Source organism: Kogia breviceps, chromosome X (genome assembly GCF_026419965.1).
Source record: "Kogia breviceps isolate mKogBre1 chromosome X, mKogBre1 haplotype 1, whole genome shotgun sequence".
In the NCBI taxonomy this organism is placed as follows: Eukaryota; Metazoa; Chordata; class Mammalia; order Artiodactyla; family Physeteridae; genus Kogia; species Kogia breviceps.
The window spans coordinates 125014109-125033136 of NC_081330.1; the positions used below are offsets into that span (position 1 = coordinate 125014109).

General features: G+C 46.0%; 1 protein-coding gene across 3 annotated transcripts in view; it reads right to left on the reverse strand.

Moving 5' to 3' along the window:
* TLR7 (toll like receptor 7) overlaps positions 1-18466 on the reverse strand; it is a 35640-nt gene extending 17174 nt beyond the window's left edge. Inside the window, exons 1-3 of one of the 3 annotated variants that reach the window (XM_067023525.1) lie at positions 18355-18456; positions 16854-17041; positions 5621-5723 (exon numbers count right to left, since the gene is read on the reverse strand). In XM_067023525.1, coding sequence (XP_066879626.1) covers positions 5621-5623 — 3 coding nt within the window. In that variant the 5' untranslated portion in view covers positions 5624-5723; positions 16854-17041; positions 18355-18456. Of the gene's footprint in view, positions 1-5620; positions 5724-6083; positions 6164-16853; positions 17042-18354 lie in introns of those variants that run through there. The other 2 variants (XM_059049987.2, XM_059049988.2) reach the window with 2 other exon arrangements.
* Positions 18467-19028: the final 562 nt, after the last annotated feature.

Consider the following 19028-nt stretch of genomic DNA (forward strand, 5'->3'; position numbering starts at 1 on the left):
AGTAGAGAGTGAAAGGAGACGAAGTCAAAGAGGGAGGGCTTCCCCGGTGGTGCAGTGGTCAAGAATCTGCCTGGCAATGCAGGGGACACAGGTTCGAGCCCTGGTTCGGGAAGATCCCACGTGCCGCGGAGCAACTAAGCCCATTGGCCACAACTACTGAGCCTGCGCTCTAGAGCCCACGAGCCACCACTACTGAGCCTGTGTGCCACAACTACTGAAGCCCACGCGCCTAGAGCCCGTGCTCCACAACAAGAGAAGCCACCGCAGCGAGAAGCCCACGCACGGCAACGAAGAGTAGCCCCCGCTCGCCGCAACTAGAGAAAGCCCGCGTGCAGCAACGAAGACCCAACGCAGACAAAAATAAATAAAATAAATAAATTTTAAAAACAAAGAGGGAGGGGCCCCAGGCCCACGCCGAGGATGCCTACAGGGCCTAGTCGGCCATCCCGACAAGGAGAGGCAGGCCGATCCATTGCAAGTTTTCAAGCCAAAGAGTGTTATGGTCTGACTTCATGTTAGAAGGATCATGCTGGTTGCTGTGTTGAAAGAGACAACGAGGGGAAGGGTGGAAGCGTGGAGACCAGGCAAGAGGCTATTACGGTAATTCGAGCGAAAGCCCCAGCTGGCAGGGGTGGAGGTGGTGAGAACTTGCCAGATACCGGATAGATTTTGAAGGTGAAGCCAAAGCAAATATGACTTCCAAGTTCTTGGAAGAATGTGAGGGGAGGAGCTGGAGGCAGCAAACATTTCTGGGAACAAAGATACTGGTGGTAGTTCCCGGGGCCAAGAGGGTCAAGAGGATATCTTTGAGGATGGGAAGCATAACAGCACGTTGTAATGCTGGTGAGAGTGGGAAAAAACTTCCCAAAACCCCCATCGTTAATAAAAATGCCGATGAAGATGCAGGAGAGACAGGGGAGGATGTGGGCGCGTTGAGCCCGGGGAGGAAAGCAGGGAGGTGACCCAGTGCTCTAGCGGGGAGACTGGCTTTGGCGAGGATTATAAAAATTCCATCCTTAGTATAAGAGTCCGCAAATGGGTTCACCTATCTCCCATCCTCCTTTGCACCTGGGCAGGCTTTTTTTCCGTATCTGGAGGAGAGCAGCCGAAGAAGCGGCGTTGCAGGACTTGCCAGGCTGGGACAGAAAAGGTGGAGAGTTTCCACCTCACCAAGCACTCCTTCTCTCCCGATCTCTTTGTCTCTCTCTCCGCTTGAACTGGAGCTCTGAGCCACCAGCCTTGGAAGAAGCCCGGGGACAGCACAGCTGCCACATTGGGGAGGCCACGTGGAGACAGTGGCAGCCCGCAGCTGTGGAGTCTCCCCAACCAGGCACCGGACCTGTGCGGGGGTGAGTCCAGCCCCGGACAGCGACTGCAAGTGGTGGACACACCCAGCGCCAGAGCCGCTTCAGTGAACCCAGTCGACCCGTGGGCCCACCACACATAACCCTCCAGCGGTGGTATCAAGCCAGTGGGTTTTGGGGTGATCTGCTACGCGATGCTGGGTAACTGGACAGGAGGTCAGGCGGGACAGGTGGGCGCAGAAGCGGAGAGGAGCCGGTGGGCCATCTCTTCCGATTGCAGGAAGCTGGGTTATCAGCTAAGGGTGAGCAGCCAGCGCGGGGGCCTGGGGGTAGAAGAGAGGGGAAGGTGGAGGGAGCCCTCCAGGAAGAGGAAGTTGTGTGTGATTACCTGGTGGCAGGGAGAACCTCTCACCTTTCTGTATTGCATTGGCATTCCTCTTCTGGTCGTTATTACGTAACTCTGCATGGCTATGATCTGGTTAGATTTAATGACTCGCGGCAGAATTCTTCTCTAGCCTCTGCTCATCTACCCAGTGGCCAGTCTGAAGGCCAACATGTCTCGCTCATTTCTTTCTAGCCAGTCTGAAGGCCAACATACCGGGCTACTATGAGCCAGACTCCAGGGGACAACGGCTCGCTGCCCTCAGCTACTCCTCCCATTTATTTTCGAGATCACAGAGCAGAAAAAAAGCCACGTTGCCTGAGTGGAAAAGGAAGTGTTGGAACATGCATTTCTGGCGGAGGGCGTCACTGAAACCAAGCTATGGAAGCAAAGGATGTCATGGCGCGGTGGGGGTCCCGTAAATGGATGGGCTGCGCTGAACCAGAGGTGACGGCCAACTGGAGAATCGCGAGAAGGAAATCTGGAAGACGCAAGGAGTGGGGAGCAATTGCGGGAAACTTTGAATTTGAATTCACTAACCTTCTGTCACGTTGCCATGACATTGAATTGTTTGAGAGCTAGATGTGCACTGTGTGTATCACCCTAGGGGCTAACGGAGGGCAGAGAATAAGGGAAGTTATGTGCTATTGTTTTACAGGCCAGCCTCCACTGGGAATTTCCCTACAAGACTTATGAGCAAATATCCCCTTTTTGCAAATTTTGAAATATTCCTAATTATAGGCTAACCTCTGTAAAATGTAATTACCATGGACATCCACGTTTCATTATATAACAACCAAAAGATGAAGTACAAGGATATAACCCGCTTACTTAAATAAAGAGACTTTTTCTCATTTCCCTTCTACCATTTTAGCCCAGCAGACCTAGCTTTCAAAAGTAAAGAGGAAAATGATATAAAGTAGTCTTACATAAATTAGGAACTCAACAGCAACTATGCATCACAACAGGCGCCAAAGACCGTAAGACATTAAATCCTCCTTGACATTACACGCTATCCCCGTTCTCACATAAATCACAGTTGGCACCCGTTCTGTGTAATGGGCCGGTCAGGAACTATTTCGTTTTGCAGGCCACACGGTCTCTGCCACAGCTGCTCAGATGTGTCCTGCAGCGCAGAAGCACATTTATAGACAATATGTAAACAAATACACAAACAATAAAGCTATTGTGGGCGCAAAAATTTGACTTTAATGTAACTTTCATGGGCCGCAAAACAGTATCTTCCTTCGGACTTTTTCAGTCATTTAAAGAGATGAGGGCTTCCCTGGTGGCGCAGTGGTTGAGAGTCCGCCTGCCGATGCAGGGGACGCGGGTTCGTGCCCCGGTCCGGGAAGATCCCACGTGCCGCCGAGCGGCCGGGTCCGTGAGCCGCGTCCGGAGCCTGTGCTCCGCAGCGGGAGAGGCCACAGCAGTGAGAGGCCCGCGTACCACACAAAAAAAAAATAAAAATAAAGAGATGAAAAAAATTCTTAGTGTGTGGGCTATACAAAACCAGGTGGCAGGCTGGATATGACCCCCGGCCACCATTTGCCACCCCAGGCCTAAACTCTGGTGGGCTCCAGAGATATAAGTGATCTATTCTTGGGGTGCAAAGCCACTGGTTGGTTCACCTGTAATGACTGTTTTTACTTTCAACACCATCTTCCCTACTTTTAAAGCATCAATTTTGATTAATTTAGTAAACGAATTGCTTATTATCTCTTTGGCGACGAAGACGTTTGCTACGGTTAATTCTGCCACCTAAGCGCTCCCTGACTTTGGTGAATCACTTTCCCTCCTGAGCCTCTGACTTCTCGACTGTCAAATGGTTAGAACGCAGGGCTCTCTTGCGAAACTGTTAAGAAAAACAGGTAACCCATTTACTCAGGCAAGCCGCCATCACAGATTAACCAACATTTAGTAACTGTCTAGTATGTGCATTAAAAGCAGCACGAATATACGATACTTAATTTCTAGCTTGCTTTTTCCATTTACCACTATATCATGAGTATTTTCTTATGTCATGCACTATTCTTTTAAGAAATATGATGTGATGGTTACATAACATTCCACTTAATGGGTGGACCACAGTTAATTAACCCCTTCCCAGCACTGGACAGGAGATACTCTCTTTGCCATGCTGCGTAGACTGCCTTCGTGAATTGTTTGTGACATCCCTGATTGTTTCTTTAAGAGTTTCTAGAAGTGGAGTTTCCATATCAAAGGGTCTGACCTATAAGTATTCATAAGATTGAATGATTTTCCTGTGCTTTTTGGCCTTTTCTATTTCTTCTTTTAAAAGTTGTTTTCATGTCTTTCCTTATAAAAGATACCCCAGTTTGTTTTCAGGAGTAAATTATCATAACTGAAGCCCACGGTGACTGACTGTGTCCCGGGTGGAAGCGTGGTGCGCGCAGGGCCGGCTTGGTCCAGGTGGAGCTGAGGGTTCTTGCTGCCAGCGTCGAGCTGCCCAGCCAAGACCACAAGCTCTTACCCTCTTGAAGCCACAGCCGCCTCCATCTGTGCCTCACAGGGCTGCTTGGAGGGTGAAATCGACCCAGAGACATCCAGCGCCTAGCATGTGCTCAGTTTGTAGCAAGTGGTCAGTAAATGTGAGCTCTCTTTATTACGATCAATCCCATCACGCCATCCGTCAAGGGGGCAAAGGCAGATGCGGGCATGGGTTTGCCTAAAAATAGACATCTGAGTTTCTAGGAAGTGAAACTTTAAGCGGCTGCTTCTTTTGTAACATAGTGCCCTGCGGTTAACTCTTCATTGGACCTTAGACACGAAATGAGCCCAGGCGCCAACACTGAGATCTCGAAGTCAGAGTGGGCTCCTGGTGCAGGCACTCCACTGTGTCTAACTGGGGTGACAAAATAATTTCAAGCAAGGGTCACTGATGTCTTTTTGTGAAGGACTTTGGGCATACCTAATAACGCACAGCACCTGCAAAGGATCTGAACATATATTTTGTTATCCGACCCCCTGCAATGGCCCTGCAAGGCAACTGGAGAGGTACAGTAATGTTCATTTCATAGCCCAAACAAGTTGCGCTTCCGAGGGCTTAGGCGACACGCCCAAGGGCCCCCAGCCAGTGCCTGGGAGAGCCAGCACTGACAGACTCTCCCCTCGACTAAACTTTCGTCAGGGTCCTCTAAGTCACTAGGCCTTGATTTGGGGGCCTTTGTGTCCATGTGGCCAGTCTTAGCAAGAATCCTGTTAGGTCGGTTTAGCAAGAATCCCTCACCGCGATATCTGACCGTCCTTGCTATCTGATCAAGTCTCTCATGCTACCATCCCCCAGGCGATATCCCATCTCCCTGGCCTGCTTCCAGCAAGAACCCTGTCAGGTGGGTCCAGCCAGTGACCCCCACTCTGCCCCTGGCCTATAAATCCCCAGGTGTCTCTGCTGTGTTTGGAACTGAGCCCAGTCCTCTACTGAGGTCTCGTTTCCCCGACTGCTTTATCTACCGCCCGCTTCTGGTTTCCTCTGACCGTACGCGAGCCCAGGCTCCTGGATTCCTAGTCCTCCCGTCTCCCGCTGCGGCCACACACACATACTCGTTCAGACGCCACCAAATGCTAGAAAAAGCAGGAAGGAACTTCAGTGACTTCTATGGTTTTAAAGCCAAAAAGGTGAGGTGAGAAAAGTTAGACCCATAGAAGCTATTTCCCCAATTCAAACATCCGCTCCTCCTCAGGACAGGACGCAGTAACTCCTGTCGGAAGTTGCACAGAGCAAGTGTTGATTAATCTGAAATTACAGAAGACCCCCATGAGTAATCCTGATTCTGAAAGATCATGGAAGAAGTTTTCCTCAGCGAATAACCAAGGTACAGATACTTAAACATCTCTCTTGCCAGCCGGTTTCAGTTCTTCCCACAAAAAAATGACAGATAACACTTTTTAGGGATCTCTTAGCTGTCCTTACCATTTTCAGTCTTCTTTCAAAATGAAACAGAGAGGTCTGGTTGAAGGGAGCAGAGCGTGGGAGGTGTGTCAAGGTCAGCCTGAGATGGACCCCAAAGCATCAACTAAGGTAAAGAGAAAACACCAAACTTTACATTTCAGAGACAGCAAAGTACTGAAGCTTCAAAGCGTGCTGGGAACATGGCTCTGATACATGCTGCTGAAAAGACCTATTAATAGTATTTACTTCCTGAAAGTTATCTAGACTAGAGATACACTCCAGAAAACCATTTCTAACATTATTAAAAAGTCTGACTTTATCATCGAAAAGTGACATTTGAGATTACCCAAACTCATTAGATTCGAAAAGAAATTTTTCTTTTGCATATGATTTGGGTTCCCTCTCCTCCCCTCCCCTCTGTCTGAGAATGGCTCACAGATCTAGTTATTTACATGATCTGCGTTTGTCCCAGTGTTGAAAATACCTTTCTTGGCTGCATGGAGTGATTCGAGGTCTGCAGTCTTCTGAAGTGAAGAGACAGGCTGCAGGAAACTTAGAGTCACAGAGAGAGACTGCAGGCTGCCAGCCGTGGAGTTTCCAAGTGCAAAGACAAGGTTAGGGGGTTGGGGGGAGGAGCGTGACGATTTAAGCCATCTCAGACATGAGGTCTGCAGAAGCAGCGGGTTCCTCTTATTTCTACCACCACAATCGGGGCAACGTCATGTCTAAATCCAAGCAACCTGGTTGATCGATCTCCTTTTCTCTAGGAGTTTCTCCACCTCAGCACTCCTGCCATTTTTGGTGAGATAATTCTTTGTGGCACCGTAAGATATTTAGCAGCACCCCTGCCTTGAACCCTCTAGACGCCAGTAGCACTGCCCCTTGACAATCACAGATATCGCCAGACATTGCAAAATATCCCCTGGGGGGCAAACGTGCGCCAGGCTGAGGACCACTGTTCTCCAAGTACCGTAGAGACACGCCTAAACTTCCCTCATTCTGTCTTAGGCCCAGCTGAAAGGGACTCTGGTTTCTAAGCAGGGGCAGAGCTTCCAGTTGGTGCCCTCACTTCAATGAAATGAGGGCAGCTGCACTCGCCGTCCACGGTCATGTAAAACCTGCTTCTCAAAGTGGGGTTCCCGGGAGAATCGCTCCCTCCTGAACTGATTATTGGCACCTTTCGGAGGTAGAGTCAAAATATCAGTAGTTATGTTTAAAGGTCTTTAGTCTGCCTAGGTGCCCTGGAGAGAATTTGAAAATTGCCACGTGTGCCACAAGGAAAACAGCTGACAGCCATCAGGGTTAGTCTACTGAATTGAAAAGTCAATAGTGCCCCAGATCAGCTGAAAAACTAGTAGATACAATAATAAGTGATCTTCATTGAGAGTTTATTATGAACCAGACACTGTTTTAACTGCCTAATATGTACGATCTCATTAAATACTAAAAAAATGAAGTAAATATCTTATTATCCTATTTTTTTCAAACAAATAATGGAATTAATGCAGAAAAGATACTGGACTTGCCCCAGGTCACATATCATGTAAGTGACAGTCACACAAGCAAAACTCAAATGCCCTCTTAGCAAACCACTTTGCCACGCAAACAATATGTAAAAATCAATAGCTTTCTCACATCTAAACAATAACTAGTCCAGATGGATAAAAGGAGAGATTCCACGCAAAACGGCAACAAAAATATGAAATACTTGGGAAGAAAAGTGACATGAAACACTTGGGAACGACGCAGGTGGTAGACGGGCAGGGGACAACGATGCCTTACCTAGCAGGCTGCTTGCTATGCATTCGCCCCTCAGATCCACTTTCCATGCCTGCCCACCCGGCTCTGCGTCCCAAGAGGCTGAGCTGTACGAACTGCATCACTAGCTGGCAGATTTCCGGATGGGTTTGCCCAATGGGGAGAAAGGTCAGAGTATTTACCCCTGGGCTCCCTCCCTCTCCGATGCTGTGGGTTGGCTGCCACCCTGCAGTGATGCTCTTGTCCGGTGATGCTCCCCTCCTCATGGCCACTCTTCCTTAATTCTACTAACTGTTCCTTCGCCTTGCCATTTTAAGCCTGGGATTGTGAAGCCTCAACCCGTGAAACGCTGCACCATTGTTGGGGATTTCCCTAAATCCTGTGCACACCGTCATGAATAGTCACTTTGCTAAACTCATCAATTTCTGACTCTGAGTGTGCCACTTGGTTTCTCTCAGGACCCTGGAAGATGCAAAGAAGATGTAAATAGATGAAGAGAAATAGATGGTTATTGGGGCTAGAGGTCACAGCTGGGCATTTTTCATTTATCACGAAGATTAGGGTTATGTTATCCATAAATGTCATCTCCTCTGGATAGTAAAGGATACATGACCAGCTATCTCTCATAAAAATGAGGCGTTGGGGGGCTTCCCTGGTGGCGCAGTGGTCTAGAATCCGCCTGCCAATGCAGGGGACGCGGGTTCGAGCCCTGGTCCGGGAAGATCCCACATGCCGCGGAGCAACGAAGCCCGTGCGCCACAACTACTGAGCCTGCACTCTAGAGCCCGTGCGCCACAACTACTGAGCCCATGTGCCGCAACTGCTGAAGCCGACGCGCCTAGAGCCCGTGCTCTGCGATGAGAAGCCACCGCAATGAGAAGCCCGCGCACCGCAACCAAGAGTGGCCCCCGCTCGCCGCAACTAGAGGAAGCCCGCGCGCAGCAACGAAGACCCAACGCAGCCAAAAATAAATAAATAAATAAAATAAAAATTAAAAAAAAAAAAAAAGAGGCACTGGATCTGACTGGGTTAAGACCCCTGGTGAGAACAGTCAGGTAACTTCTGAATGAAAAAGTAACAAGGGGAGGATTTCTCTTCTCGATCTCTAAATGCATCATAAATGCTGCATTGCCTACAATGGCACAGTGCCAGTACATCAGTGAAAAGGAGGAGATAGCAAAGTTAAGTAAAAGCACGCATGGGAGGGACTTCCCTGGTGGCGCAGTAGTTAAGAATCCGCCTGCCAACGCAGGGGACATGGGTTCGAGCCCCGGTCCGGGAAGATCCCACATGCCGCAGATCAACTATGCCCGTGTGCCACAACTACTAAGCCTGCACTCTAGAGCTTGGGAGCCACAACTACTGAAGCCTGAGCGCCTAGAGCCCGTGCGCCACAACTACTGAGCCCAGGTGCCACAACTACTGAAGCCCGCGTGCCTAGAGCCCGTGCTCCACAACAAGAGAAGCCACCGCAATGAGAGGCCCGCGCACCGCAACCAAGAGTAGCCCCTGCTCGCCGCAACTACAGAGACAGCCCGTGCGCAGCAACAAAGACCCAAGGCAGCCAAAAATAAAAATAAATTGATTAATTTTTTTAAAAAAGCACATAGGGGACATTAAAGTCACATCAATGGCAAAAGGAATCATTAAGATAAAGTTGGGCAAGTGGCTTAAAGTTTAGAAAAAAATTAAGCTGTAGTCTCACCTTGTTTCTTACATCAAAATTAATTTCATATGGCTCAAAAATTTAAATGTAAGACATTGAACATTAAAAGTACTGGAAGAGGGCTTCCCTGGTGGCGCAGTGGTTGGGAGTCCGCCTGCCGATGCGGGGGACGCCGGTTCGTGCCCCGGTCCAGGAAGATCCCACGTGCCGCGGAGCGGCTGGGCCCGTGAGCCGTGGCCGCTGCGCCTGCGCGTCCGGAGCCTGTGCTCCGCAAAGGGAGAGGCCACAACAGTGAGAGGCCCGCATACCGCAAAAAAAAAAAAAAAAAAAAAAAAAAAAAAATTAATTTCATATGGCTCAAAAATTTAAATGTAAGACATTGAACATTAAAAGTACTGGAAGAAACCAGATAAATATTTTTATAATCTTGAAGTAGGAAAGTCATTCTAAGTATGACAACAACAACAAACGAAGACCAACAGCAGTGACCCCAGAGTCTGAAAGAAAACATCAAAAAATTTGACTACATAAAAATAAACCTGCTTACTCATCTATAAAGTGAGGGACGAGGCTGTGTGATCAGTAAAGGCAGATCCAGGTTTTATACGGTAAGATCCCGAGGGATTAGGATACGATTATGCTTTCTTGTATTGTTATTTATCTTTGATTCTGTCGGCTAGGTCCCCAATGATATTGCAGACCCCTTGAGTTAAGGATGCACTGTCCCCAGCATCTCGTCCAGAGTTGGTAATTCAAAATCATTCTTCATGATGATAAAAGTGAAAGTGATCATGAAAATCCGAATAATTTGATCACTTAGGTCAGTTTTGAGAAGAAGAGCCAGTCGTGGCTCCCGTGAGCTACTCGCATCTGGGTGACGTGGGCCCAGGCGCCCCCAGGTCAGTTAGCTCAAGAGATATGACTAGATGAAGAGGATAGAGTGCTTCTATTCATCTTGTGAGGACAGGCCTCTCATTGGCTGGCTTGCCTCATACTTGGTTTTCTAAGTCTCACCGCATTTCTTTTTGTCCTTTTAGATGGAAATAAAGAAGATGGAAAGGGCCCTTGGTGGGGAGTTAAGGTTTAGGAGAGGGTTGGTAAATTTAGGAAGTTGGGACATGCCAATATTAAAAGATGATTTGTTGTTTGTCTGAAGTTCAAATTTAATAATTGGGTATTCTATATTTTATCTGGCAGTCCTAGTTTAGTGTCATATTTTTAAAAATTTATTTATTTTTATTTTTGGCTGTGTTAGGTCTTCGTTTTTGTGCGAGGTCTTTCTCTAGTTGGGGCAAGCGGGGGCCACTCCTCATAGCGGTGCGCGGGCCTCTCTCTATCGCGGCCTCTCTTGTTGCGGAGCACAGGCTCTGGACGTGCAGGCTCAGTAGTTGTGGTTCACGGGCCCAGCTGCTCCGCGGCATGTGGGATCTTCCCAGACCAGGGCTCGAACCCGTGTCCCCTGCATTGGCAGGCAGATTCTCAACCACTGCGCCACCGGGGAAGCCCTAGTGTCATATTTTAATCTAGGGAATTCAACATTAAAGGACTCCTAAGATTACGTTTCTGCAATTAAAAGGAAGTCCAGGCTTAGGTGGCATCCAGAGTGGTGGGTGAACAAGTATACAGCTGGGTACAGAAACCCCAGGTTGGAGCCCCAGTGCTGCCATCTGACTCTGACACAGACATCAGAGGGGTTGAGTGGAAACTTAGCATCATACCTACTCTCCTAAAGTTGTTGGGAACCTAAATAAACCCCTTAAACAAGCTGCTCTAGTCAGCTAATGCTGTGCTCCCAGCACGGGGGAGTGTAACGTCTTAACGTTTCTCTGTTTGGGCAAGCATGTGAAGGCAAACAGGACCCCACTGCTTCCCCAATTTCTGTTGGCTGTTTCCACTCTTGCATGCTGAAAGCCAGGGTTGGCTTCAGGAAAAGGAGAGAGAACTTTAATGACAAGCATCATAGTATTTTTATAACAAGGCTGAAACGTTAACCCTCTCAGTCAGATACAACCATGAACGTTTCTCAAATAAGAATCTTTACTAGACATTTTCAGACTAACACAACATTGTAAAGCAACGATAAAACTCATCAAACTCCAATAAAAACTAATAATAAAAAAAGAAATTTGCAGATACCATGAGCCTGCTCTTTGTAAAGGACACGTGGAAATAGAACACAGCCTCCACAGCTCCTTCGTATATCTTTTTAGCATTGTAAAGCCCCAGTGACATAATTAACCTTGTCTTTTGTTTCATTCCCCCCTCCTTTAAAAAAATTTTTTTTTTAATTTTAATTTTATTTTTTTAAACATCTTTATTACCTCCTCCTTTAAACTGAAATGTGAAGCACTTCTCTGCTTAGTCCTGTAAGTTTCATTTTACCTTGAAATGAAAGTGTTCTGCAAAAGTTCTTGACAGGATATGCAAATTCATATCAAAAAAAAAAAAAAACCTTCTTTCGGGGCTTCCCTGGTGGCGCAGCGGTTGAGAGTCCGCCTGCCGATGCAGGGGACGCGGGTTGGTGCCCCGGTCCGGGAAGGTCCCACGTGCCGCGGAGCGGCTGGACCCGTGAGCCGTGGCCGCTGAGCCCGCGCGTCCCGAGCCTGTGCTCCGCAACGGGAGAGGCCACAACAGCGAGAGGCCCACGTACCGCAAACAAAACGAAACAAAACAAACCTTCTTTCGTGTTGAGGGCTGGTCCCGCATAAATATTAGAGTTTACCAGATGAGTCCAAAGGGTCAGATGCTTTGAGAAAAGGCCCTGATGCAAATAATGGAGTGGATGACTTAGTTAAAACGAGAAAAGGTTATTTATGAAGGTAATGGTCGCTAAGCAGCTCTGTCTGCTGCCTTGGAAAATCAGAAGCAGTTTTGCCAGGTGGGCATCGCAGATAATCCCTCTTGCCATTTGGTTTTCGTAGACTCATAGGTGGATTCATGAGTACTGAGGTATAGTGGCAAAAACACTTGCTTGGGATACGAGAGACATGGCTTTGCAATAAAAATGTGACCTCACACCCGTACATCCCTTCGTGTTTATCACGCCATTGAGTTAGAAGCACCATCATTCGCAAAGCCTAAGAACAAAACACCTGTGAGGTGTCTATTGTTTTTATTTATTTATTTATCTATCTATCTATTTATTTATTTCTGCATTGGGTCTCCATTGCTGCACGCGGGCTTTCTCCAGTTGTGGTGAGCAGGGGCTACTCTTCACTGTGGTGCGCAGGCTTCTCACTGCGGTGGCTTCCCTCGTTGCGGAGCACGGGCTCTCGGCGTGCGGGCTTCAGTAGTTGTGGCTCTCGGGCTTCAGTAGTTGTGGCTCGTGGGCTCTAGAGCACAGGCTCAGTAGTTGTGGCACACGGGCTTAGTTACTCTGTGGCTTGTAGGATCTTCCCGGACCAGGGATTGAACCTACGTCCCCTGCATTGGCAGGTGGATTGTTAACCACTGCGCCACCAGGGAAGTCCCAAGGTAGCTATTGTTAAAACCTGGTTTGCCCCTGAGGAAGCTGATACTCCAAGAAGTCATATATCTAATATGCAAAACCGGGTTGCAATTCATGTTTTTTTTGACTCCGCTGCCCATGTTCTTTCTGAAAGTCATCTAATCAGCCAGGACCTCAGCAATTCAACCAGATAATAACAAAAAGTCCCTTTTGAGCTTATTTTCTATATTTGATGGAACCGTTCCTATTAAAAGCTATCATGTTTCAATGATTTATTGCTGTGTAACAAACCACTGCAAAATGTATCGGCTTAAAACAGCAACCGTTATATTTGTTCGCCATTCTGTCATTTGGCTGGGGCTCTGCTGGGCTGTGCTGTTTGTCGCATTTGGGGTCTTCCACGAGGTTGCAGTCAGATGGCTTTGTTCACCTGTCTGGTGCCACAATGGGGATGGTTGGGACGCTGTGACTTCTTGCTCTTTTTCTTTCCATGTGGCTAGAGTGGGCTTCTTTTCGTGGTGATTAGATCCTAAGAGTGCGCATTTCAATATAGATAAGCCCCAGTGTGCAAGCGCTACTAAGCCTTGTTTGCATCATCCTTGATAACGTCCTGCTTATTGGCCAAGCCCAGAGTCAATAAGGAAAGGCACTCCGCAAGAACGTGAATATTGGGAAGCATGGTTCCTTCAGAACCACCAAAGTGATGGTCTACCACTTGTCACATATACAAGAGAAAGGTAAAGGGATACGTATTTGAGGCAAAATCTGTTGTTTCAGATTCTCTGAAGGATACTGGATTCAAAACATTTTACTTTAGAATACTATGCAGCCTCTAAAAGTCATGTATTAGAATACTGAATGAGAGAGGGCAGACAGCAGAAGCAAGAAGAACTACAATGCTGCAGCCTGTGGAACAAAAACCACATTCGCAGAAAGATAGACAAGATGAAGAGGCAGGGGGCTATGTATCAGATGAAGGAACAAGATAAAACCCCAGGAAAACAACTAAATGATGTGGAGATAGGCAACCTTCCAGAAAAAGAATTCAGAATAATGATAGTGAAGATGATCCAGGACCTCAGAAAAAGAATGGAGGCAAAGATCGAGAAGATGCAAGAAATGTTTAACAAAGACCTAGAAGAATTAAAGAACAAACAAACAGAGATGAACAACACAATAACTGAAATGAAAACTACACTAGAAGGAACCAATAGCAGAATAACTGAGGCAGAAGAACGGATAAGTGACCTGGAAGACAGAATGGTGGAACTCACTGCCGCGGAACAGAAGAAAGAAACAAGAATGAAAAGAAATGAAGACAGCCTAAGAGACCTTGGGACAACATTAAACGCAACAACATTCGCATTATAGGGGTCCCAGAAGGAGAAGAGAGAGAGAAAGGACCCGAGAAAATATCTGAAGAGATTATAGTCGAAAACTTCCCTAACATGGAAAAGGAAATAGCCACCCAAGTCCAGGAAGCGCAGAGAGTCCCATACAAGATAAACCCAAGGAGAAACACGCCGAGACACACAGTAATCAAATTGGCAGAAGTTAAAGACAAAGAAAAATTACTGAAAGCAGCAAAGGAAAAACGACAAATGACATACAAGGGAACTCCCATAAGGGTAACGGTTGATTTCTCAGCAGAAACTCTACAAGCTAGAAGGGAGTGGAACGATATACTTAGAGTGATGAAAGGGAAGAACCTATAACCAAGATTACTCTACCTGGCAAGGATCTCCTTCACATTCGATGGAGAAATCAAAAGCTTTACAAACAAAAGCTAAGAGAATTCAGCACCACCAAACCAGCTCTACAACAAATGCTAAAGGAACTTCTCTAAGTGGGAAACACAAGAGAAGAAAAGGACCTACAAAAACAAACCCCAAACAATTAAGAAAATGGTAACAGGAACATACATATCGATAATTACTTCAAATGTGAATGGATTAAATGCTCCAACCAAAGGACATAAGCTCGCTGAATGGATACAAAAACAAGACCCAACAGAGCCAAAAATAAATAAATAAATAAAAATAAGCTTTCAGGTTAGATGTGGGTGAGATAAATAAAAAGGGGAAAATATCTGGAGAGTCTGTACTCAGACTGTTGTGCATATGTTTTTAAGTTCTCACTCCAGTTAAATTTTTTTTTTTTTTTTTTTTTTTTTTTCCTTTACGCGGGCCTCTCACCGTTGTGGCCTCTCCCATTGCGGAGCACAGGCTCCGGACGTGCAAGGCCCAGTGGCCATGGCTCACGGGCCCAGCCGCTCCGCGGCATGTGGGACCTTCCCAGACCGGGGCACGAACCCGTGTCCCCTGCATCAGCAGGCGGACTCTCAACCACTGCGCCACCAGGGAAGCCCTCCAGTTAAAATTTTTTAAAAAAGATAAATAATAGCTAATGTATTCCAGGTACGGTTTGTGGAAGACAGGCAATCCTGGACCCATACTCAAGGGGTCTTGGCCCTACCTAAAAACAATTGGTGAATTTAATTGTCAGGCACTGTGAAAGGTTTGAGATAGTACCATCCGTGCCAGCTAACAAGTTAACCTGCCACAGGTTCCTGGGTGCTGACAGAATACAAGAGACTCCTGGGACAGGGACAAAGGACTTTAGCATTCGTGGCACAAGCAGGTACCGGTTCCCTTTGTCCCCCTAATGCCACGGAGTGGCTCTGGGTGGATGCTATGCATGAAGTGGGTTTGCATCACAGCTGAGGAACCCCGAGTTTAGAGAACCCAAACATTTGTAATGGGCTGCAAGCAAATCTCACTGAATTTTGCCCAGAGGGAGGCACTGTCATTATTAGACCGGACAGCAATCAAACCTGCCACCTGCCCCAGAAAGGGATGCTATCTCTGTCTTCCAAAACTATCCACTATCTTCTGCTTGCTATATAAACATCCTTGAAAAGATTATCCAGAACCAACGCTCTCGATGCCTCTGCTCACGATGTGTACAGAACTGCAAGAGACCCGTGGAGAACTGTCTCCCCAAATAAGTCCATTTATATAATTCAAGTTAAAATACAATATTTAAGTCACATATAGATCCTTTTTTGATAAGAGTCCTTGGGCGTGGAGAAAAGGGAAACCTCCTACACCGTTGGTGGGAATGTAAATTGGTGCAGCCACTATGGAAAACAGCATGCAGGTTCCTTAAAAAACTAACAATAGAACTACCATATGATCCAGCAATCCCACTCCTGGGCATATATCTGGAGAAAACCATACTTTGAAAAGATACACGCACCCCAGTGTTCACTGCAGCACTATTCACAATAGCCAAGACATGGAAGCACCCTAAATGCCCATCAACAGATGAATGGATAAGGAAGATGTGGTACATATACACAGTGGAATACTACCCAGCCATAAATAAAAGAGTGAAATAATGCCATTTGCAGCAACAAGGATGGACCTAGAGATGATCACACTCAGTGAAGTAAGTCAGACAGAGAAAGACAAATACCGTATGACATCAACTATATGTGGAATCTAGAAAAATGATACAAATGAACTTACAAAACAGAAACGGAGTCACAGACATAGAAAACAAACTTATGGTTACCAAAGGGGAAGTGGGGGGAGGGATAAATTAGAAGTTTGGGTTTAACAGATACACACGACTATATATAAATTAGATTAACAAGGCCCTACTGTATAGCAGAGGGAACTGTAATAAATATCTTGTAATAAACTATAATAGAAAAGAATCTGAAAAAGAATATATACATATACACACACATCTATAAAACTGAACCATTTTGCTGTATACCAGAAACTAACACAACACTGTAAATCAACTACACTTCGATAAGAAAAAATAGACTCCTTGATTTAATTGACTTTTTGTTGCTGTTGTTTAACTGACCAACGGTGTTGAAAAATACGGTGTTAAATAAAACTGCTTCTATTACTTTTCTCTTGGTTCCGGCTTCCCTCCTAAAAACATTTTTTTAAAGGAGATTCCAATATTAATAAAATCATTGGAAATTCCTTAGATATTAAGGAGTGTGTGTTGAACCCGTTATTACAAATGATTCAGTATTGTTAATTTTAACATTTTTTTGGTAATAACTCTATTTTCACCAATGGAATCCTATCTTTGTGTTTCTAGAAAATAAACATTGTCTTTTTCTGTCCATAAAACCAAAGCATTAGAAACAACTCAAATATTCCAAGCTACTAAGTGCCTGGCAATTATAGTTTTTGGGTAAGTGAAAACAAATATCAAAAATTTCTAATCTAGGTACATTTGAATCTTCAGATAAACTGAAAGCTGCTATTCTCTCCAAATGTCCACAGAGTAGGCATAACTTTTCAGCTGAATACAAGAATTACAATTAAGTGTTAATTAAATCGATTGTAACTTACTAGAGTCAGAACCATCTTCTTGAAGAAGGAAAGGATCGTCCCAGTCGCGAGGCTTCAAGCTTGGCTGCACAGTAGCATCACGTCATCGAGGGTCTTAGCAATCCTGATACCCGGATGCTCCACAGGCCAATTAAGTCAGAACCTCTGGGGACCAGGCCCAGGCATCAATTTCATTTTCTTTAACTGAGCTGTAATTGACATACAGAATTATTAGTTTCAGCTGTACAACATAATGATTCAACACTTGCATATATCGCCAAATGATCACCACTATAAGTCTAGCTATAACATCCATCACCACACAGTTATACATTTTTAAAAATTAATTTCATTTTCAGCAATATTTTAAAAAGCTCCTTAGGTGGCCCCATATGCAACCAAGTTTGCCAACTACTAAACTACAGGACTTAGCCTTACGGTGTAGTTCTCAAACTTTAGTGTATCAAACCCCATGCCTGCCACACCCCTACACCCAGAGTTTCTGATCCAGTAGGTCTGGGGTGGGGCCCGAGAATTTGCATTTCTCCTAAGCTCCCTGGCAATGCCGCTAGTCCAGGACCACACTTTGAGAACCACTGCCCTACAAAATTACCGTCACCTTAAAAACACCCATGACGGGGGTTTATTTCAAATCTCCCCACGTTAGCATGACTATGAAAAAGGACCAGGCAAATGCCCGTGAGTGCAACAAAAGACCTTTTTTTGGAAGAAGGAAAGCAAACAACCATAGTTTGTGCTTTTTCTCACTGCCCTGAGGCTTAATGATAAACTCCTTCACCCTCCTGAGATAGCGATCAGAATGTTGGAGGAAACACCTGGGCTAGAGGAAACACCTCCAGCGGGGGAAGCAAGAGGCCCACTTACCAGCCAAAGCGTTTCTTTCAAGGAACAGTGTGACCTTAACTGAGCCCGTCACTTCATCTCTTTGGGCCTTAGTTTCCTCATCTGTAAAATGAGTCTCAAATGTTCCATCTAACTCACTCCGAAGTCTTATCAATTCCATGATATTTGACAAGAGAGGTGAGTTGCTCTACGGTTTGACCACGTTAGCCTCTGGCCCTCTTATGAGAGTTCAATCACGGAAGGGCCAGGACACCCACCACCTGCAAGGCGCACGTGAATCTCTGCTCTCTGGATGTCACCGTTGAAGTCAGACTACAATTCAGTCACCTCTTTAAAGATTACCTTAATCAGTTTCTTGATTCAAACAAAAAACGTGTCAGGCATATGGATGGATCATAAAAGAAGTGGCTTTCGTGTCAGGCATATTTCTTTTTTTGACCAGAACAACTCAGTTTGATAGCTAACGGGCCAAAAGAATAATAGATTCCACAAACTTGTGTGGTCTCGTCTTTTCCCATCCCAACCCTATTTTTTATATATAGGCTGATGTCTCCCATTTCCTTCTTGAGGGGCCTCTATTCTTCCCAAAGTCAGAATGATGCTTTTCAAACATATACCCCCTTTTTATTTCACACAGATGAGAATATGCTGCACATACTTCTTTGCTGTGTGTTTTTAGAAGCGTGTTCCGCCTTGGCAATGGTTCCCCAGCTGCGCAGTAGGGATCTCACCCCAATTCATGGCAGATGTAGGAATCGGTGCTTGAAGCCCTGCATCAAAAGGATAATGCAATTATTTTGGTGTAAAATCTCACGTCGTAGCAAACACTGGTGTTTACGTTTTTAAAGTGACTTATGATTGCCATTGTCTTGTCCACTTCGTTCTAAAATGCTTTTCTGCTTGAGGGTGGACCAGGGGCCAGGGGCCAGGATGGATCTCCTCTGGAATTCTGACCTGAACGTCAGGAAGAGGATTAAGGAAGAAGGTCCTGGTTAAAATAAATCAATGGTTTTCAACCAGGGGCGATTTTTGCTCCCAGGGAGTATTTGGCAGTATCTGGAGACATTTTTGGGGTTGTCACCAATGTGTGTGTCTCGGCCCCCAGGGGAGAGGCGGTGGGCTGCTACTGGCATCTAGAGAGTTAGAAGCCCAGGATGCTGCTGAACATCCCATGATGCACAGGACAGGCCCATGACAAGCAATGATCTAGTGCAAAACGCCAAGCGTGCTGAGCTTGAGAAACCCTGAAATAAATTATCCTGATATACATACTATTACATATAAAAGAGATAATGAATAAGGGCCTCATGTAGAGCACAGGGAACTCTTCTC